General features: G+C 41.0%; 1 protein-coding gene across 1 annotated transcript in view; it reads right to left on the reverse strand.

Moving 5' to 3' along the window:
* The window catches only part of slc2a13 (solute carrier family 2 member 13), a 173,234-nt gene extending 150,599 nt beyond the window's left edge, over nucleotides 1–22,635 (reverse strand). The window contains exon 1 of the mRNA XM_062981693.1: nucleotides 21,929–22,635. Within this exon, the coding sequence (XP_062837763.1) occupies nucleotides 21,929–22,427 (499 nt within the window). The 5' untranslated portion in view covers nucleotides 22,428–22,635. The remainder of the gene's footprint in view (nucleotides 1–21,928) is intronic.
* Nucleotides 22,636–22,853: the final 218 nt, after the last annotated feature.

The following is a 22,853-nucleotide window of genomic DNA, read 5'->3' on the forward strand; positions in this document are numbered from 1 at the left end:
AAGACATTCAAAGTGAGTTCTGGGTTTTGAGCTTATGTAGTCATGTCCCGAAAATCCTGGAGCCCCCAGTGGCGCAATGGATTAAATCCTTGTGCTGGCAGGACTGCTAACTTGAAGATTGGGTTGCTGACCTGAAGGTTGCTGGTTCGAATCCAGGGAGAGTGAGGAGCTCCCTCTGTCAGCTCCAGCTGGGGACATGAGAGAAGCCTCCCACAAGGATGGCAAAACATCAAACATCCGGACGTCCCCTTGCAAATGGCCAAGTCTCTCTCACCAGAAGTGACTTGCAGTTTCTCAAGTCGCTCCTGACAAGAAAAAAAACCAAAATTCCTAAAAATAGCATAAAAAGAATTAACAAATTAACAAATTGCAAAAAAGTATTTGGTTGTGTTGTTGCTGTTCATTCCCAGCAGGCCACCTTGAATTAGGGTAACCCTCTGAATGAGAGCTATCCAAGCCTCCATGTCATCAGCAGCCCTGCTCACATCCTGGAAACTCAATGATGTGGCTTCTTTGAGAGAGTCCATCCATCTATCCACCTGAAATGCTAACTTTTCTCTTTTCCTATTGCTCCCCAGTTTAGCAATCATTTAAATCTTTTCTAACAAGTCATGCCATTTTATGATATGTCCAAATTATGATAGCCTCAATTTGATCATTCTGGCTGGATCATATTTTTGTGGGTATGTCCAAGAGACAATACAATAAAAAGTTCTGTTTTTCACCATCATCAGAATGAGTCCTTCTATTTTAATGTTGTTAACAGCTATTTAGCTAGTCAATAAGAGTAATAGCAGGGATTTTGAACAGCGTACCTCCTTAGACATAAGTGTTCTGCTTTAAACATCCTATTTCCTCCAACCCCTAATTATCACTATGTTCCCACAAATTCTATTCCATTTGCCATCCATTTTATTCCTTTTTCATCAAATTGACTTGGTACCCAGAGTCAGAATTCAGTTAATTTTTATACAGTACTTAGACATTTTCCATTTGAAAGAATGAAATACTTGCATTTATCTTTTTTGGTCCCTAATGATTACTCCTTAAGTCAATCAGGAATGAGAGCACACAAGTGAAGAAAATTTAAGACTGAGATAAAATTTTAATTATGCCAAGAATAGTGTTTCTAAATACTAGTTATAATTTCTGAATAAAGAGCTTGACAATTAAGATCGTTCTCCTCCATAGCAGAAATATACAATAATATGTAGAATAAATGCCCCACGATGTGACAGGGCTGACATTCTGAACAAGTACTTTATACATTTCCAAGTACTGCTAAAAATACTAATACCATATTGATTCTCACAACCTCAGGACTAGACTATTGCAAAACTTTGTACTCATGCTTACATTTCAAGACAAGTTATCTTTAGTCAAAAACACGGGAGTAGTGGGAGAGAATTCCAAATGAGAATTTTGACTAATCAAATAAAATCTTCAGTCAATCTCCAAATTTCTAGTACTGCAGAGAGTGAAATGCTGGAAATCATCAATGCCCAGAACTCTTATGTTTGAGGTGTTCCCATTTCTCTGGTCACTTTATTTGAATGCCTAAATTCTAGTTCTAAATACTCAACTGAATTTATATGTTACTGCAAGGGGAAACACTGGAAAAGCATAATTTCATGGGGGTGGACAATGTCCTAATTTATATTCATATTATAACCCGCCTCGCAACAGGTACAATCCCGGGTCCAAAGTTAGATGCTTGACTGGAACCAGCTACCACGAAGTAACCACTTTTTAATCAACTTCACCAATTGCTAGTCCATTTCCAAATACAATTCAAATTGCTGGCACATACCTTCAAGGCCTTACAGGAATATCCCTCTGACACTCATTTGAGTTGTCTGCCATTTTATATAAGGGACACCAATTTACACACCATTGTATATAGCAGATCTTCAGCAGCCACAGATTTTGGTAAATGGGAAGTGGGGAATCAAACCCAGCTTATACCCAGGGTCTCTATTATAAAATATCACTCTTAAAATATCTGTTTAGATCTAGCAACTGTTTTCTGAGATCAACCAGGCTGTGACCAGAGAGAGGAAACTCTTCAGCTCTGGCACCTCAACTTTGCAATGCCATTCCACTATTTAGCAATGCTTGGCACCCAGTAAAGAAATTTCACATTTAAATGTCAAAGGTTGTATTTACTGAGATAATGTAATGTTTCATATTTTACTATTCCATTGCCTTTAACCAAAATTTAACAGCTAATCCAAACTAAACTAGACTCACATCTGAACTTACAAACGTTCTGACATACCAAGTTCCCATTAGTTCAATGGATCCAACTCTAGATTTAGGCCAATGACATTTTAATGGACTTTATATGCTTTTTTATTCAACTGTTTTAAATATTTTATTAGCCATTGAGAGTAATACCAAAGACATAGAGTTTCCATCTGTAAAAGAAATTTTACTTAGGTGAAGTGGAATCATGTTGATTATCACCACTGCAGAGGTAATACAACGTTATTAACACTGCTAGAGAAAGAACTTGCTCCTGATCTTTTAACTATGATGAAAAAATCAGGAGCATTATATATTCTACTTCTTTGGACTCACATAACAGTTCACCCCAGGGAAAAGAAGTAATAGTGTTCGTTGTCTGGGTAACCAAGCATTTCAAGGATAAATGATACAACCTCACAATGCAGCTTGTGAAGGACACATGTCATTTCACACTCAGTTGTCAAACAGTTTTGCTTTGACGGGATGCATTAATTATTTATTCCACACCACTATGGAAGAGAGAAAACGTAGGGTTACAATAAAAATAATACTCAAGGAGAAAGACAAGCCAAAGGAACAACCTTTATTTCAGAAATACCTTTCTAATGAAGCTAACTGTAATTCAGTGCACTTCTCAAGTTAGCTTGACCAGAAGATAAATTATAGAAACCATCATGATTCTGCCACTATTTCAGCATCAAAATCTATGCACTTCCGTCAAATTTCCGAAGAGTTAAGTATCCCCAGAGAAATGTTTAATACATGCAAATAGCAAATTCACCTTCTCATATTAAGAAGCAGCAGCAGAAGTAAACTGATATGAATAACTTGATACTAAAGGGCTTCCTAAAAGACAGATTGAGCAAATTAAGTAAAGCTATCACCAAAAAAATAGCAAGCCAGTGCTATTTGACAAAGGTGGTGCAAAGCTGGAGAGGCAAAGGCACCACCAATGAGCTCACCTCAGCTCTAATAATAATAATAATAATAATAATAATAATAATAATAATAATAACAACTACAACAACAACAACAATAATAACAACTTTATTCTTATATCCCATCACCATCTCGCTGAAGGGACTCGGGCAGCTTACAAGTGGGGCCAAGCCCAGCAACAACAGAGTACATCAACTAAAAACACATTTAAAAACATAATAAACATATAACTATCTAATTAAACAATTAAAAACTGCAGAATATAAAAAACAACATTAAAATGAATCAAAGCAAACCACAATAACCAGAACCAGGAATATGGTGGGCAAGATCAGAAATTAGAGAAGGCTGGGCATGGGCCAGGACTGGGGGTAAAGTGCTGAGTTCAATCTAACAGTCAATTTGGACTAGGCATTCATGGACAGGGACCTAGCCATTACTAAATGCACACTGGAACATCTAGGTTTTGAGGTCCCTGCGGACAAAGTGGGTGCTAACTTAATCTCCCTGGGAGGGGAGTTCCAGAGCCAGGGGCCACCACCAAGAAACATTTCCTGTTTTAGGCTTGCTGGTAACTGATCCAACAAGGCATTTATAATCCTCATAAACCACTCAGCTAATCCCCCACTGCTAAATTTGATAAGCCAGGAAGGTCAAGGATTGTGATGTCCCATGGCCCTCTGGGTCGTGACCCTGGCGCCATTATGGATCACAGTGATGAAGAAATGGGATTTCTGCCATTTCAGCAAGAGGCTGTTCCTTTCCAGATGCCTTTTGTTGACAATTCTAGCTCATTAAAAAGGACCTTGAACAGGCGCCTATTCCCAGCACCTCTCCCCCCTTTGCGAGAAGGGAGTTTTGGGAAGCTAGCCGCTCAGAGAAAGCGCAAACACGAAAAAGAGCCCGATTAGCGGCCAGAGAGAGTGCTAATTAGCTTGTTTCCCCTGAGAGTTCTCAGGGAGGATCGCATCTGGACGAAGATGTTGTTTCAGTTCTTTTCCCTTGGGAAAAGGAGCACTGGACACCTGCTTTGTAGAAAGATTTGAAGTTCTTTAAAAGTTCCCCGCACTGGCTAGTCCTTGCAGAGTCAATGTGTGAATTCGGAGGATTAACTTCGCTTCCAGCCAAGTGTGGACTGCGTTTAAGTCTACTGCCTTCCAGCCTTTTCGTGCCTTGCCAAGCCGTGTTCCTTGACTTGTCTTGCCGTGAATCCAGTCTTGTTTTGTCGTGCCGTGTATCCAGCCTTGTTTCCAGTTTCTAGCCTTTGGACTTGTTCTGAACTCTAGTGAAAGACTTGGACGTTTTCCCCACTCAAACTGCTTGGAAGTTTGAGTGCGTTTCGGTTTTTTGGATTACAACTTTAAACTCTAATATTATATATTGGACAATATAATACTGGACTATATTTGACCTTTCCTGAAAGGTCTATTGATGGACTATACTTTCTACTTGTTTTCATTTTAATTCCTTAATTCCTTAATAAAGATATTAGATTGTTTATTGGCCTCAGTGTTTCCAGTGCTCACGCAGCCAGGGGCGTCACAAGGGTCTAGAGCAAATGTGGTTGTTCTCACCACTCTACAGTTCTTCTCTTTTGCACTCCTCCATTCAAAAGTCCTAAACAATAATGGTGTAGTATTTTTTAAATCATGCATTCATCACTTTAAAGCAGAGCCTGGTCCATTGAGCCAAATTCCTGCCCTAGCTGCCAGTCTTTCAGAAGTATTTACACATGAAGCCATATCTGACAACTTGATTTCATTATACACAATATGACCCAATATCCGTGGTACCAGAACTTGCAGTTTCATTTACCCACATTTGACAAAATATGTCATCTCTATTGATTTTGAAGTCATCCATGTGATTCTATCATAATCTTCCCCTAGAAGTTGACCATAGTCATGTTGGAGGACCTATCGATGATCAGAGATGTGTCCTCTCTAAACATTTTCGAGGGGATTCAGTGCAACCCTATTGTATGTTTTCACTAAAAATCATTTGTTCAAAAGAGTTCACCTATTACCCGCAGTTTCACATATCCATAAGTCCTGAAATGTATATTATACTTGATATTAAAATCATTCAGCTTGGACAGCTAAGAGAATCTAGAATACCTATCCCCTGGACTTCTACTTGAAAAACTTGAGAATTTCTTATATTCCAGAATTCTATAATTCTTCCATGTTATGCACAGAATAACCTTTACATCTACTTATTATCTATGTCTGCGTTTCATGAAAAATTGCTATTTTATTTTCATGTTTTGTAAGCTGTCTGAAGTTTTAATTCTACAGAAAGAAACGGGGATATCAATTTCTGTACCTCTCAGACGATTCTGACCGACCTTTTCACCTTGAAAATAAATATCTGTCACCTTCTGCTGTTGTAGAACTGTCAACTGATCTGAATAATGTATGCAACTTGTTTTAAATTCATGTGCATCTACTGATCTTGCTAATGAACTAGAAGCCATTCACAGATAATGCAGCATCAACAGGGTAACAGAAAAAACACACATTTCATTGTTATATTTTACAAAGCACTTCCTGTACAGAAGATATATCAGGAGAGAAACCTTCATCATAGGTTGTCTATGAAACAACAAATTCATGCATTAGTAATAAGCCTTTATTTTCTGAAGAATCTGAATCCACATTGATTTGCTAGCTGTCCCTATTCGCATATTGCAGTCCATCCCAGAGTTGGCAAAATGTGTTTTAATTTTTTTTAGAGTTACCAAATAAAGCACTCTTTTTAGAAACTACTCTGAAAGCACCCACATTTTAACAGAAACACATTAACGCCAATATTTCTACTTTAACATTATTCACGGTAATCAAACATTGAGTTGATGGCTTTTTAAAAAAGAAAGATCAATTGGGCATAAGGAATCACTGAGTGAAGTTAAATACTGTAAGCAGTACAGTACTCCATTGTACTTATTTACCTGTTTTCTTTGGTTCTGGGGGTTAGCAATTCATTTCCTGGTGTTCCTCATCAGGATCGATGATGTGGATTTTTTTATCACAATCAATCAAGCAGACTTAAAAGATTTGCCAGAAAATTCTCCAGTGTTTTAAATAATGTTATCAAGTACGTTTGTTTGAAATATTATATTCAAATACCATACATTAAAAACTTTATGTGGAAATTATTGTATTGCAACATTGTAATAATGTTGAGGGTATATGCTTTCCTTACATTTAACAAAAAAATGGCTCTACGTGTAATAATCATAGAATCATAGTTGGAAGAAACCGCATGGACCATCTTGTCTAACACCCTGCCATGCAGGAAAAGCCTCTGCTTAAAAGCCTCCAAGGAAGGAGCCTCCACACACTCCGAGGGAGAGAGCTCCACTTCTGAACAATTCTTACAATCAAGAAGTTCTTCTTAATGTTTAGGTGGAATCTCCTTTCCTGTCATTTGAACCTACTGCTCTGAGTCCTAGTCTCCAGGGCAGCATAAAATAAGCTTGCTCCCTTCTTCCTTATAACACCCTTTCACATATTTATACACGGATGTCTCCCCTCAACCTTCTCTTCTGCAGGCGAAACATACCCAGCTCTTTAAGCCGCTCCTCATAGGGCTTGTTCTCCAGACCCTGGATCATTTTAGTTGCCCTCCTCCAGACACATTCCAGCTTATCAATATCTCTTTTAAACTGTGGTGCCCAGAATTGGACACAGTATTCCAGGAAAGGTCTAACCAAAGCAGAATAGAGGCACCATGACTTCCCTTGATCTAGAGACTATACTCCTTTTGATGAAGTCCAAAATTCCATTGGCTTTTTTAGCTGCTGCTTAACACTGATGGGTCATGTTCAACTTGTTATCTACAAAACTCCAAGATCGTTTTCACATGGATTGTTGTCGAGCCAGGCATCACCCATTCCGTATCTTTGCATTTCATTTTTTCTGCCTAGGTATAGTATCTTACCATTTGTCCTTGTTGAAATTCATTTTATTAGTTTTCCCTAGCTCTCTAATCTGTTAAGGTTATTTTGAACTCTGATCCTGTCCTCTGGAATATTAGCCATCCCTCCTAATTTGGTGTTATCTGCCGACTTGATATCATGAATATTTATGCCAACTAATCAAGCAACATTGGTAATTTCTTTTTATCTCATTCATTCATCTGTCAAGCACAGCTTCCTCCATTACCTTCCATTTCTTTGGCAAAAGTAATGTTAGTACAAGCAAACTCAAACTCAATCAACATTACATTAATTCTCCACTTCAGCCACATCCCAGATTTGCTCCAGGGCATCCCTCAACCATCCAAGGCAAAGTTTTGAGCATTTGCACGCGCACAAAAAGGGGGAGGAAGAAAAAAACCCCACCCTTCCCCATACTACAAACAGAAGTCATACCATTAGTAGATACATTGGCTACATTTTGGAAAGTCCTGTACACTTTTAAAACCTAGGCCATTTTTACTCAACGTAAGTGTTTAAAGGTGTTTTCTTCCAAATGTATGAACGTAGGACTGCTCCTCCAATTTCAACAAAGCCAGTCCTATCACGAAGCAGCTTGAAAAAGTACACCTGTGATTTTCTGCAATACAGGCTTAAATACTAGACACCTTGAGTTGGTGAGGGTCATCATTTGGTGGTCCAGTTTGAGAAAAGTGGACATCTTTCTTACATGCAGATCAACTGCTCTCCTGTACCAAACTGTGGATGTTTAATGTGATGGTAGATTTCATTATCACAGTTTCTTGTCAAAATTTCAGGAATAAGAACAACTTTGACTTTCTGTTTCAGGTATTCTTTAGTCTATGAGGTTTAGATATTTTTCACCCTAGCCCTGTATACAAGAAATGTAATTTGCTCATAGTGATGGTCACAACAGGCCATGCTTTCTGTTACAGAGCACATACCTGAGTGAATCCATTCCACTCCAAAAAAACAGAAGTAGCACCCTAAATCAGTATCAGCCTTCATAAAGCTTGCCTTCTTAAGGCCAAATTTTTATATTTAAATATAATTATCTGTTTGCAATATATTTTCTGTGACTTCAGGGGGGAAATAAGACCTCAAAGGCACATCAGCATCCAGTTTTCAAAATATACAAACTACCTGCAGCAATTCTACAAATAAAAGCACAGGCAAGAGGAATTACGTAACAGGGATTGGGGAACATATCTATCTACATGTAATGAGAACTGGAAGGGTAGATCAGAAAGCATGCAACCCACCTAAGGGCAAAGTTCTAACATTTCTTCTCACTTGTCAGTATGTAGGCTATGCTAGACGGATATGGCATCCACTGTTCTCACACTATAAAAAATTTAAATAGTACTATGTACCATAATTTTATGCAGCATATTTTAAATTCTAAATACCCAGTTAGTAGCAATCTTAGACAGGCTTCTGATTTGAAGTCATTTATGATAGTCAATGAGCTATTCAATTTTCAGAAAAAAACAATGAAAACCATATTTAGTGATATAATACAGCCAAATCATTGCAGATTGGTGGGTGGGAACATACAACCAGGAACAGGTAAGATTGGCTTATCTATCAACAAGTATTGTCTACAAGTTGAAGGGAGCTGATTTTGGTTCATCTCTTTCATGCCAACTGTATACTACAAATCCTGCACACAGATATTTATAGCGTATGTGGAATAGTAATCTTTGTGGCCTTAATTCTGTGACTATTCAAAAGGCTCACAGACAACATAGTGACAATATAAATTTTGAATAAAAGTTATTTACATTCCCTTTTTCAAATAAATAACAGCTTTTCTTCACATATAACACAAAATGTGTCAATTCATTATTTCCATACTGAGAGAAAGCATGGCAGTTTCTCAAGTGAAATGAGGCACGCACCACTATTTTCTAAGTACATTAAGAATTCATTTTCTAATTTTACAAAACAATGATGAAGTTTAAAATAAAAAATCAAGAAAAAAACCACAATGAAACCAGAAGCTAGAACAAATTACAAGATATTATATTTTTAAAATAGATACTAGCATACCATACTTGAACAGCATAGATGGCTATCATCACTGCTCTTTAGTTATCCAGCTTGATCTTTGTAACTTAAACTCAAGTTTACTGATCAGTTTATACTGCTTATTTATGTGCTTTAAGACACTACTCAAGCTCCTCAGCTCCCTCTGATGGCCAATCTTCCAATGAAAAAGTTAACTTCCTATTTCAAATGGGACTACTGTATTTAAATTCTGTTGGGGCATGCTCTAACCTTCAAGGAAATCCAGTAATTGCTTCACTTGATTTGTAAACCTACTCACTTTCATTAGGCAGGATTTTGGAAAAGAAACAAAGAAGAAAAGGAAGTTTGAAAAAATAATCTGGTAAGTCACAATTTTGCATGGTGTAGTGAGTTGAATGTTGAAATATGATTCTGAAATAAAGAGACAGGATCCAGATCCAAGGCCATAGCATAATTTCATCGAACTTCACAGGACTTTATTCATAGAAGCAGAAGCACTCTTGTTGCAAAGCAAGTTTAAAGTTATTAATATACAATTTATGTATATCAATATAGGTATTATTGTATATATTTCTCTTATTTATTTATTGTGTCAGAAGCGAACTGAGGGTACAAGTTGTAATGTATTTGAAAACATAAACAAAGTTTTTTTAAAAAAAAAAACAACAACTTGGCATTATACTAAATGTCCTTTGACCAGTAGCTGGCCACTTGGAGTGCCTCTTGTGTTGAAGGTACTCCATAGTGCATGTGGCAGGGCTCAGACTGCATTGTAATAGGTGGTCTGTGGGTTGCTCTTCTCCACAATCGCATGTCGTGGACTCCACTTTGTAGCCCCAATATATTTCTCTTGTAAAGGAAACAATATATATATATATATATATATATATATATATATATATATCTCTCTCTCTCTCTCTCTCTCTCTCTCTCTCTCTCTCTCTCTCTCTCTCTCTCTCTCTCTCTCTCTCTCTCTCTCTCTCTCCTGCCCTAGAGGCTGCTGAGGATGTAACCACAAATGTTGCGTCTACAGGCACATTGTTCACTTCTCATGTATTTGGAAAATAGACAGGTTAAAAGCCACTATTCATGCTGAAGCAATTCTATTTCTGATAGATTACTCTTAAACAAAATCTATGCCAGTTTTGATTCATATATTAAATCTGCCATAGCAGACAAATGAATCAGGGCAGAAACACTGCTGTTAGAATGTAGTAGAGATGAAACAGAGGTCAATCCAAAACCCAATTTTGATTGATTAATACTGCTGCTGATATCTGAGTTACTTATACCAACGTACTAAAACTTGCACTGATTTTTCTCCTTATAATAACTTCCAAAATATAAGAGACCACACAGTGACTTACTGGATAATCTATGTAAATCATGTCAGTTTAATAATCAGTGCATGTATTTTCATATTGTAATTGCTGGCTGAACTTGTATTTGCTCATTCAACCAAATATTTTAAATTACGTGGTCATACTTTTAATTGTAAGCCACTTTTAGTCTCCTCCGGGTGAGATAAAGTGGGGTATAAATAAACTTAATAATAATATACTTGGTTCCTTCTCACTAAATATTTGGGACATAAGAATTAGCAATTTGTTCTAAGTCCGATATAAAATGTTCTAAAATGTTTGTTAGCTTTCTTAATTTGTAGTTAAAGGTGTACACTAAACATACAAAGAAAGCTAACAGAGTCAAAAATGCTATACTGATTTCCCTATGTTATTATACTTGTCACAAGAAAATAATAACTCTTGAGGACCAAAGGACTTTATCTATATATTAAAGGTCCCTGTATGGTTGAAAATAGTGATTTCTTGGATTTTAAATTCTGTAGACACATCTACAAATACAAAAGATTATCCACTGCATACGGTAACCTTCCTTGTATAAAGGGTGATGAGAATGACAGGAGAAGGGAAGAGCTAGAGTGCTGCTCACTAATCCAGCTCTTTATATGCAGAGCATACATCATTTAAAACCATTGGGTAGTCTTTGCATATTTAAGAAAAGTATAAAAGTATACTATAGAGACTATATAGTACCTTAAAAGCTAGGGACATTGCTTGTTTTGTTGTTGTTGTTGTCTGCCTTCAGGTCCTTTCTGACTGATGTCGATGCTAAGGTTTTTCTTGGCAGGCTTTACTCAGAGAAAAGACAGTGTTCCCTCACTTATCGCGGGTGTTACGTTCCAGGACCATAAGTGAAAATCGGCGAAGTAGGGACGCTAGGCTTCTCCATAGGAAGGAAACAGAAAGCGGGAGGGAGGGAGGAAGGAAGGGAAGAAAGAGGCAGGGGAACATGGTGCCACCTCCTTCTCCTCCGGCTGCCGTTTGGGCTCCTTCTCCACTCCGCCGCCTGCACCCGACTGAGATTACCGCCACTGTAAATCATAATTTTTTTATGATTTATAATATTCTTTTAGTGTTTATTAAAAAAAAAACCTGTGAAACAACGGGTCCGCGAAGTAGTGAGGGAACACTATACTACATTTAAGCAGGAAAAAAGTAGGATACTAAGGCATAAAAATGAAATGCACAGATACAGGATGGGTGACACCTGGTTCAACAACAGTACATGTGGAAGAGATCTTGTAGTCTTCGGGCACATCCACACAGGGTGGAAAATGCACGCCCTCCTGGATTTTTATGTGGGGGGCCCAAAAAACATCTCATATTAAAGCACATTAATTCGCCACAAAGCATGAGCTTTCTGGGGCGTATGTGGACTCTATTCCACATCCAATTGGGTTTTTAAAACCCAATTGGGCATTAATTAAAGTCCTGTCTGGAACCGCCCTGAGTAGACCACAAGTTGAACATGAGCCAACAATGTGGCGCAACAGCTTGAAAAAGCCAATGAGATTTTAGGCTGCATAGTGTCTAGATCAAGGGAAATAATGGTTCCACTCTATTCTGCTTTGGACAGACCTCACCTGGAATATTGTGGTCCAATTCTGGGCATCACAATTCAAGAAAGATATTGACAAGCTGGAACATGTTCAGAGGCGGCTGACTAAAAGGATCAAAGATCTGGAAACCATGCCCTATGAGGAGTGGCTTAAAGATCTGTGTCTGTTTAGCCCGCAGAAGAGAAGGTTGAGAAGGGCATGATCACCATGTTGTAATATTTAAAAAGCTGTCATAAGGAAGAGGGAGCAAGCTCATTTTCTGCAGCCCTGAAGACTAAGACTCAGAGCAATGAGTTCAAATACAGGAAAAGAAATTCCAACAGAACATCAGGAAGAACTTCCTGACTATGAGAGCTGTTCAACAGTGAAACTCTCTGCCTCTGAATGTGGTGGAAGCTCTTTCTTTGGATACTTTTAAACAGGAAATAGATAGCCATCTGTTGGGACTGCTTTGACTGTGCTTTTCCCGCATGGCAGAGAATTGGACCCATGTGGTCTCTTCCATCTCTATGATTCTGTGGGGTTTGCCTTTGTTCTCCCCTGAGACAGAGAACATAAATTGGCCTAGGTTAACAAGTGGGTTTTACAAAATATTTTATTAGCCTGCTGGAAGCCAATGTGTCTGCTCCACCTCTTATTCAACAGGCCACTACACTTCTAAGGTGGATGCACACAGATGAAGATTTCCATCCTCACATAGCCTGCTTGGTTTCTATATTGGACACATAAGATGAATCCTCCAGACCTACTCTGGCCACTCACTGATATGCATGCATAGAATTCATATACTTGCTCTTTGTGCTATTTCCCCTCACCTGTAGCCACCAGGAAAGCACCAAAATGCAAGGCTAGCTTAAATATAGTGATTAATCATTCTGATACAGAACATTTCTGCAGCTGTATGTACATAAACAATTCATATCTTAATTTGGTCCCCAGAAAATTCCCATTCTATAGAATTACTACAGCAAATCAACAGTCAAGTTTATGAATTGCTACTTATTAACAGTAAATAATACTCTAAATTCTAAATTACCAATATTTTGATTACTCATGATTCATCACAGCCTTAAGCCATGATAATTATACTAACTTTACTGAAAGGGCATTCAACATATTATTAAGTTTATAAATTATTGAATTAACAGCTGAAAAACAGCATCCTATTGCCATGGAGAAAATATCGTTTGACATATTTTGTCAAATATTTGACATTGTTCTTGTTAATCACTCAAGAGTTTGTTTAATAGTGCTACAGGAGGATAGTGATTTTTATACCAGTTGTAGAAAGAATTTTCAGTGTTTGGAATGCTCATCCAGTGCATTTAGGAGCAAAACTTACAATAGAACAGTTACACCAATGCAAATCATTTTAAAAGAAATGGGGCAGTGGTTGAGAATACAAGTTACAAACATAGTAACAAACTATGAGTTACAAACATCCAACTTAAAAATAATAGTTGAGAACAGGTGTGAGACAACAGGAAGTGAGAGAAATCTACCCGACAGAAGGGAAATTCACGCCTGAAAAAGTGATCATGGGCAAAAGGTGTCTATACTAAAGCTTTGTTGTTATCTATCCTGTTTCCAAAACAAGCCAAAACTTTTCAAAATCCAATTATCACAGGGACAGAAAGTATGGTGCACAGACATCAAAACAAACACCACAGGGGCATTAACCCTTCCTTATGATTTTTCAAAGTACACCTGTTCTACCATTACATACAAATTCAACTTAGGAAGAAACCTACAGAATCTATTTATTTATTTATTTTTTATTTATTACAATATTTATATCCCACCCTTCTCACCCAATAGAGGACTCAGGGTGGCTTACAATAAAACACATATATAAAATTGTACAACACACTGTGAATCAATTAAAAAGTTATTAAATTACATCAGATATTCATAAAAACACTTATAAAATACAGATGGGCATGTTCGAGTCTAAAAGACTGGGTCTGTCAATTGAGTTCCAGCGTACATAATAATAATTAGTGCTGCAAATTGTTATTCGAAAGCCTGGCACCACAACCAAGATTTAACTTTCCTACAGAAAGATAGGAGGGAGGGAGCCTGCCTTACTTCACTGGGAAGGGTGTTCCATAGGCGGGGAGCCACTACTGAAAAGGCCGTCTCTCGTCCCTGCGAGCCACACCTGTGAGGCTGACGGGACTGCGAGCAGGGCCTCACCTGACGATCTTAAGCTTCGAGGTGGGTCGTAGCGGGGATACTTTCGGACAGATAAGCTCATAGAATCATAGAATCATAGAATAGTAGAGTTGGAAGAGACCTCATGGGCCATCTAGTCCAACCCCCTGCCAAGAAGCAGGAAATCGCATTCAAAGCACCCCCGACAGATGGCCATCCAGCCTCTGTTTAAAAACCTCCAAAGAAGGAGCCTCCACCATGGCCCGGGGGAGAGAGTTCCACTGTCGAACAGCCCTCACAGTGAGGAAGTTCTTCCTGATGTTCAGGTGGAATCTCCTTTCCTGTAGTTTGAACCCATTGTTCCGTGTCCTAGTCTGCAGGGCCGCAGAAAACAAGTTTGCTCCCTTCTCCCTATGGCTTCCCCTCACATATTTGTACATGGCTATCATGTCTCCTCTCAGCCTTCTCTTCTGCAGGCTAAACATGCCCAGTTCTTTAAGCCTCTCCTCATAGGGCTTGTTCTCCAGACCTTTGATCATTTTAGTTGCCCTCCTCTGGACGCTCTCCAGCTTGTCAACATCTCCCTTCAACTGTGGTGCCCAGAATTGGACACAGTATTCCAGGTGTGGTCTGACCAAGGCAGAGTAGAGGGGGAGCATGACTTCCCTGGATCTAGACGCTATTCCCCTATTGATGCAGGCCAAAATCCCGTTGGCTTTCTTAGCAGCCGCATCACATTGCTGGCTCATGTTTAACTTGTTGTCCACAAGGACTCCAAGATCTTTTTCACATGTACTGCTGTCTAGCCAGGTGTCCCCCATTTTGTATCTTTGATTTCCATTTTTTCTGCCGGTGAAGTATCTTGCATTTCTCCCTGTTGAACTTCATTTTGTTAGTTTCGGCCCATCTCTCTAGTCTGTCAAGATCGTTTTGAATTCTGCTCCTTTCTTCTGGAGTGTTGGCTATCCCTCCCAGTTTGGTGTCATCTGCAAACTTGATGATCGTGCCTTCTAACCCTTCGTCTAAGTCATTAATAAAGATGTTGAACAGAACCGGGCCCAGGACAGAACCCTGCGGCACTCCACTCGTGACTTCTTTCCAAGATGAAGACGACGCATTGGTGAGCACCCTTTGGGTTCGTTCGCTTAGCCAATTACAGATCCACCTAACCGTAGTTTTGTCTAGCCCACATTTTACTAGTTTGTTTGCCAGAAGGTTGTGAGGGACTTTGTCGAAGGCCTTACTGAAATCCAGGTACGCTACATCTACGGCATTCCCTGTATCGACCCAACTCGTAACTCTGTCAAAAAAAGAGATCAGATTAGTCTGGCATGACTTGTTTTTGGTAAATCCGTGTTGACTATTAGCAATGACTGCATCTGTTTCTAAGTGTTTGCAGACCACTTCCTTAATGATCTTTTCCAGAATCTTGCCTGGTATCGACGTGAGGCTGACCGGACGGTAATTGTTTGGGTCGTTCTTTTTTCCCTTCTTGAAGATAGGGACCACATTTGCCCTCCTCCAATCTGCTGGGACTTCTCCCGTTCTCCAAGAACTCTCAAATATGATCGCCAGTGGTTCTGAAATAACTTCCGCTAGTTCCTTCAGTACTCTTGGATGTAGTTGATCTGGCCCTGGCGACTTGAATTCGTTTAGAGTGGCCAGGTGTTCCTGGACAACTTGTTTCCCTATTTGGGGTTGGATTTCCCGGAACCGTTTAGGGCTTGTCCATAACTTGGAGACTGCCTGTAATTATGTTTCTGCTTAGCGGATTCTTTTATTTGGTTTTTCTGGCATTGGTTTTTCCCAGTGAGTTGTAATAATGAACTTTTGTGGAGGTTTTGTAAGAGGTTTGAATAGTTATAAGATGAAATATTATTGATTATTTAGAATCATGCAAAAACTAATGGGGATTAGATAAGCCTAAGTGGTCCCTTCCAAACACAAGGTTAAATTTTTATTTACATTGCCACGGCCCTGGCCACGAGTTCCTATTCTAATAGAGAAAACATATTACTAGAGGAAATCAATCAAGAGTCTGAGGGGAGCAATGCCGAACCCTGAACAGCCTTTTGAAAAACATAACCGAGAACCTAATGGGAGCCATCACAAAAAGATTATATATACAGAAAGAACAGAGAAAAAGAAGATGGACAGGATGACAACATTACACAAAGGACAGTATTGGAGATGGATACAAGATGTTTCAGTGATAGGAAGTGACCATAAGAATTGGTATAGAGTATGAAGCTGTTAGAATGTACACAATAGAACAGCCTGTCTATTTCAAACAAATAGGCATCGATCTTCGCAATCAAGCTAGAAATCCTTATCTGGAAGGACAGACTGAACACACCCTATCTGAAATGCTTGGGACCAAAAGTGTTTTGGATTTCAGATTTTTATCAGATTTTGAAATATTTGCATATATATCATGAGATACTTTGATGATGAGACCCATATCATATACACCTTATACCAGGGCCGTAGCCAGAAAAAAATTTCGGGAGGGGTTTTGAAAATTTCGGGGGGGGGGGGGTTAAACCCCTGACCCACCCGCCCCCCGGGTTCAGACCTGTCAATATCTGCTTGAGATAGTGCCTGGAGGGACTCTTAATGTTTTACGTCTCATAGACTTAGCATGGGGATTTGGTTAACCAGTTAAAACCAGGTGTTTTTTTTAACCTGAAAAATTTCGGGGGGGGGGGGAGGTTGAACCCCTAACCCCCCCCCTCGCTACAGGCGTGCCTTATACACATAGCCTTAAGGTAATTTTATCCACAATGTTTTAATACATTGAACCCTCCAAAAGTAATCAGCTAATCATGCAGACAATTTTGAAGTATTTCATATTTTGGAATTCTGGATAAGGGATATTCAACCTGTATTTCTACCGAAATCAAGACTTGCACAATCTGTAGAACATAAATCTGTCCAATGTTGCCATTAACACCTGACCAAGTTATCACTAGCGAACTATATATAAGTAATGCCTAGGTTTGTTAACTATCAAGTCATTATCTCTCCAACTAAAGTATTTTACAGGGTTGCTATAAGGATAAAGGACCCAAGAGTATATATATTTTCCTGCATTTAATAAATGTACATACTAACAGCACAATCCTAGACTCAAAACAATGTGCACATTCAACAACAATTCCACGTGTATATAGAATTGTCATCTACATTTATTTACTAAAAATATTTATATCCTATCCTATGCTGATAAGTTTATCTTCCAAAGTGAATTCATTAAAGAGGGTTTAGGAATAAATAGAGGTTATTTCACAGTAGGAAAGAAAGCTCTGTATTCAAGACATTATATGTTAAAAGCCAAGACACTGTTAGAAAGTCTGTTGTTATGTGCCTTCAAATCATTGCCAATTTATGGCAATGAACCTATCATGGGGTTTTCATGGAAGGATTTCTTCAGAGATTTACCTTTGCCTTTCCCTGAGGCTGAGAAAGTCTAACTTGCCCAAGGCGACCCAGTGGGTCTCTGTGGCTGAGCAGGGATTAAAACCTGTTCTCTAGAACACTGTAGCCACTAAACCACATATATTAAACACAAGAGAATACGCTGAAAATGATTAATTAAATAGATGTACAATGCTAAACATTTGCTGAGAAATCAGTGTTTCTGAATGCACAGAGACAGCTATGGTTTGAGTTACTTGGATTCTAATTCAATGCTTCCACGAAGGGCTTCATTCTCAGTCATTTTTTTAAAAGGTCACTGTAGCCCTGAAGGTATACTAACACTTTAAGCCCAGTTTAAACGTCCGGCTAACAAGGAAGTGTACAAAAAGCACCACTCACAAGCTGGATAGCCCAATATTTCTGATCTGCTCACAGTGGACAAGACAATTTGACAGCACAATCATACACAAAACTGTCCCAAAACTGACAAGCATGAGAACATCTGAAGGTACCATTCCTGACTGTGCAAGGAGAAAAAAATCTCTCCTAGTTTTATCTGAGAGGCATCAAAGTGTCAGAGCATGATCCCTAAAGTTCTCCTGACTGTGTTATTTTCCTCATTTTAAACACTTAAAGAGATCATGAAACATTCCATCTTTTGAACTCAGTATTTACTGTTAATCTTTTCCTTTGTTTGTGGATATTTGTTCCCTTGCCTTGTTACTTGCTGGTGTTCAGTGCATAAAGGCACTTCCTAAATGTTGTCGACATCCTATGAACTTTTGCCACCTATACATGAGCTAACAAAATGTTCAATTAAAAATAATTTAAAACAGGAAATACATAAGAGAACAGATGATAAAAGAATGACTGAACAGAACAAACTCAAGTTGGAAGTGGAGTTCAAAATACACTGTAGAGTTAATGCAGTTGGACTCTACCTGCTGGGGCTCAATGCTATAGAATCCTGGAAGTTGTAGTTTGGCGAGGACCTTGTGAAACTAGTACAACTCCCAGGATTCCATAGCACTGAACCATAGCTTTTAGGAAGAAATTACTGACTGTAAGACCTATGATAGTGTGGTGGAGTCTCCTCGGGAGGCTTTTAAACAGAGGCTGGGTATGTTGTCGAAGGCTTTCATGGCCGGAATTACTGGGTTGCTGTGAGTTTTCCGGGCTGTATGGCCATGTTCCAGGAGCATTCTCTCCTGACATTTCACCCACATCTATGGCAGACATCCTCAGAGGTTGAGGGGTCTGTTGGAAACTTAGTAAGGTTTATTTATCTGTGGAATGCCCAGGGTTTGGGAAAGAACTTTTGTCTGCTTCAGGTATGTGTGAATGTTGCAATTTGCCACCTTGATTAGAATTTTAATGTCCCACAGCTGCAAGGTCTGGCTGGTAAGTGCCTGGGGGAATCCTTTGTTGGGAAATGCTCGCTGTCCCTGATTGATTTTTGTCTGGAATTTCCCTGCTTTTTGAATCTTGCTCTTTATTTACTGTTCTGATTTTAGAGTTTTTTTTAATACTGGTATCCAGATTTTGTTCATTTTCATGGTTTCCTACTTTCTACTGAAATTGTCCATATGCCTGTTGATTTCAATGGCTTCTCTGTCTAATCTCACATGGTAGTTGTTAGAGTGGTTCAGCATTTCTGTGTTCTCAAATAACACAGAAACAACCTGGACACAGCATATTATTTGATAACACAGAAATGCTGGACCACTCTAACAACTACCATGCAGCCTGGAAAACTCACAACAACCCAGAGACTGGGTGATCTGTGGGTGGCGCTTTGATTGTGTTCCCCTCTGTGATCTTTGGGGTCTCTTCCAACTCTAGGATTCTATGACACAAGACTCTTGCTAAAGGAGGGCGACTAAAATGATTAAGGGTCTGGAGAACAAGCCCTATGAGGAGCGGCTTAAAGAGCTGGGCATGTTTAGCCTGCAGAAGAGAAGGCTGAGAGGAGACATGATAGCCATGTACAAATATGTGAGGGGAAGTCATAGTGAGGAGGGAGCAAGCTTGTTTTCTGCGGCCCTGCAGACTAAGACACGGAACAATGGGTTCAAACTACAGGAAAGGAGATTCCACCTGAACATCAGGAAGAACTTCCTCACTGTGAGAGCTGTTCGACAGTGGAACTCTCTCCCCCGGGCCGTGGTAGAGGCTCCTTCTTTGGAGGTTTTTAAACAGAGGCTGGATGGCCATCTGTCGGGGGTGCTTTGAATGCGATTTCCTGCTTCTTAGCAGGGGGTTGGACTGGATGGCCCATGAGGTCTCTTCCAACTCTACTATTCTATGATTCTATGAAATATCAAGAAGCCCTTCCCGGCTGTAAGAACTATGACATCTGCTTATCTGAGGCTTTGAAACAGAGGCTGGGTGGCCATCTGCCGAGAGTGCTTTGATTGTGACCCTTGGGGTCTCCTTCCAATTCTAAGATCCTGTGACTGGAGATTCCTGCTAAATATCAAGAAGAACTTCCTGAGAGTATAGTCTCCTCTGGAGGTTTTTAAACAGAAGCTGAATGACCATCTGCCGGGAGTGCTTTGATGGTGTATGACAAGGGTGGCCCTTCTAACTGTAAGATTCTATTTAAACATGAGGAAAAAACTTCCTGACTGTAAGAACTATAAAAAATACTTGAGACTTTCAAAAAGAGGCTGGTTGGCCAGCTGTGAGGAGTGCTTTGATTGTGTCCCTTCCAAGGCTAGGTTTCTAAGGGACTCCTGCTAAAGATCAGGAAGACCTTTCTGAATATAACTATGACATACACTCCCTTAGAGTGTGGAGCCTCTTCTGGAACCTTTTAAACAGAAGCTGGGTGGCCATGTATGACAAGGGTGGCCCTTGGGGGTCTCTTCCAACTGTAGGATTCTATTTAAACATTAGGAAAAACTTCCTGACTGTAAGACCTATGACATCTGCTTATCTGAGATTTTGAACCAGAGGCTGTGTGGCCATCTGTGAGGAGTACTTTGATTGTGTCTCTTCCAACTCTAGGATTCTATGACAAGAGATTAACTATCTAGAAGACCTTCCTGGCTATAAGAACTATGGCATACGCTCTCTTAGAGTGTGGAGTCTTCTCCGGAGGCTTTGAAACAGAGACTGGGTGGCCATCTGTGAGGAGTGCTTTGCTTGTGTCCCTTCCAACGCCAGGTTTCTAAGGGGCGTTAGCTAAAAATCAGGAAGACCTTTCTGAATGTAAGAACAATGATATATGCTCCCTTAGAGTGTGCAGCCTCCTCTGGAGGCTTTGAAACAGAGGCTGGGTGGCCATCTGCGGAGAGTGCTTTGATAGTATATGACAAGGGTGGCCCTTGGGGGTCTCTTCCAATGGTAGGATTCTATTTAAACATTAGGAAGAACTTCCTGACTGTACGAACTATGGCATATGCCGGGCTGTGGCACACAGCTGCAACAAATCATTCTGACCAAGAGGTCATGAGTTCGAGGTCAGACCGTGCCTGCGTCTGTCTCTGTTCTATGTTATGGCATTGAATGTTTGCCTTATATGTGTGCAATGTGATCCGCCCTGAGTCCCCTTCGGGGTGAGAAGGGCGGAATATAAATGCTGTAAATAAATAAATAAATAAATAAATATGCTTTGAAACAGAGGCTGGGTGGCCATCTGCGGGGAGTGCTTTGTTGGTGTATGACAAGGGTGGCCCTTGGGGGTCTCTTCCAATGGTAGGATTCTATTTAAACATTAGGAAGAACTTCCTGACTGTATGAACTATGGCATATGCCGGGCTGTGGCACACAGCTGCAACAAATCATTCTGACCAAGAGGTCGTGAGTTCGAGGTCAGCCCGTGCCTGCGTCTGTCTCTGTTCTATGTTATGGCATTGAATGTTTGTCTTATATGTGTGCAATGTGATCCGCCCTGAGTCCCCTTCGGGGTGAGAAGGGCGGAATATAAATACTGTAAGTAAATAAATAAATAAATATGCATATCTGAGACTTTGAAACTGAGGGTGTGTGGCCATCCGCGAGGAGTGCTTTGATTGTGTCCCTCCCAAGGCTAGGATTCTAAGGGATTTTTGCTAAAGATCAGGAAGACCTTTCTGAATATAAGAACTATGACATACACTCCCTTAGAGTGTGAAGCCTCTTCTGGAGGCTTTGAAACAGGCTGGGTGGCCATCTGCCGGGAGTGTTTTGATGGTGTAGGGCAAGGGGTGGCAAGGGGTTCCTCGCAACCCCCTTAAGGATGGATTCTCCCTCCAAGAGGGCGGGAGGGAGGGAGGGCGGGCGAGGGGTCTCACCGATGCCGATGCCGACGACGAGGCGTCCGGCGAGGAGGGTGTGCTTATCGGGGGCGGCGGCGAGGAGGGCGGCGCCGGCGGCGAAGGCGAGGCTGGCGAGGAGGACGGAGGCGCGCCGGCCGAGCCACCCGTTGAGGGCGCCGCCGAGGAAGGCGGCCAGGGCGGCAGCGGCGACGGAGCCGGAGACGAGCAGCTCCTGCCAGGCGGCGTCGAGGTGCAGCTCGCGCTTGAGCAGCAGCAGCGCCCCAGAGACCACGCCGGTGTCATAGCCGAAGAGGAAGCCGCCGAGCGCCGAGAAGGCCGCCGCCGCGTACACCAAGCCCGGCGTCTCGCCCGCCTGGAACTGCCGCCGCGCCGCCCGCTCCAGCTCCAGCTCCGCCGCGCCCGACGAGCCCGCGCTGCCCAGGCTGGAGCACGACGCCGCCAGGAGGCTCCGCTCCCCGGGGCCCTTCCGCTCGCCCATCAGCTGGCCCAGGCTCCGCAGCGTGTACTCCGACATGGGGCCGACGCTCCCGAAGCCGAAGCCCAGCGCCTCCGCCGCCGACTAAGCCTCGCTCATGCTGTGAGGCGGCGAGAGATGCCTTCTTTCCCCGCGCGCCCCTCGCTTCGGGAAAGGAGGGCGGCGCTGAGGAGAAAGGGGCGGGGTCTCCCTCGCGCGCGCCGCGCTTTCCCTCCTTCCCTATTCATGATTGTTGTTGTTTGTGGTCAGCCTCTCGCGCACACCTCTCCGCACACCACGCATGCGCGAGGAAGGGAGGGGCGGGGCCTCTTCGAAGCGAGAGGAGAAACCAAAGCGGCCTCACTCTGTGAAAGGGCTCCTGAGGAGTGGTCATGTTTGTCAAAATGGCTCCGCCAAGGGGACGTTTTAGTGCAGTGGTTCTCAACCTTCCTAATGCCATGACCGCTTAATACAATTCCTCATGTT

This window comes from Anolis carolinensis, chromosome 5, assembly GCF_035594765.1.
Source record: "Anolis carolinensis isolate JA03-04 chromosome 5, rAnoCar3.1.pri, whole genome shotgun sequence".
Lineage (NCBI taxonomy): Eukaryota > Metazoa > Chordata > Lepidosauria > Squamata > Dactyloidae > Anolis > Anolis carolinensis.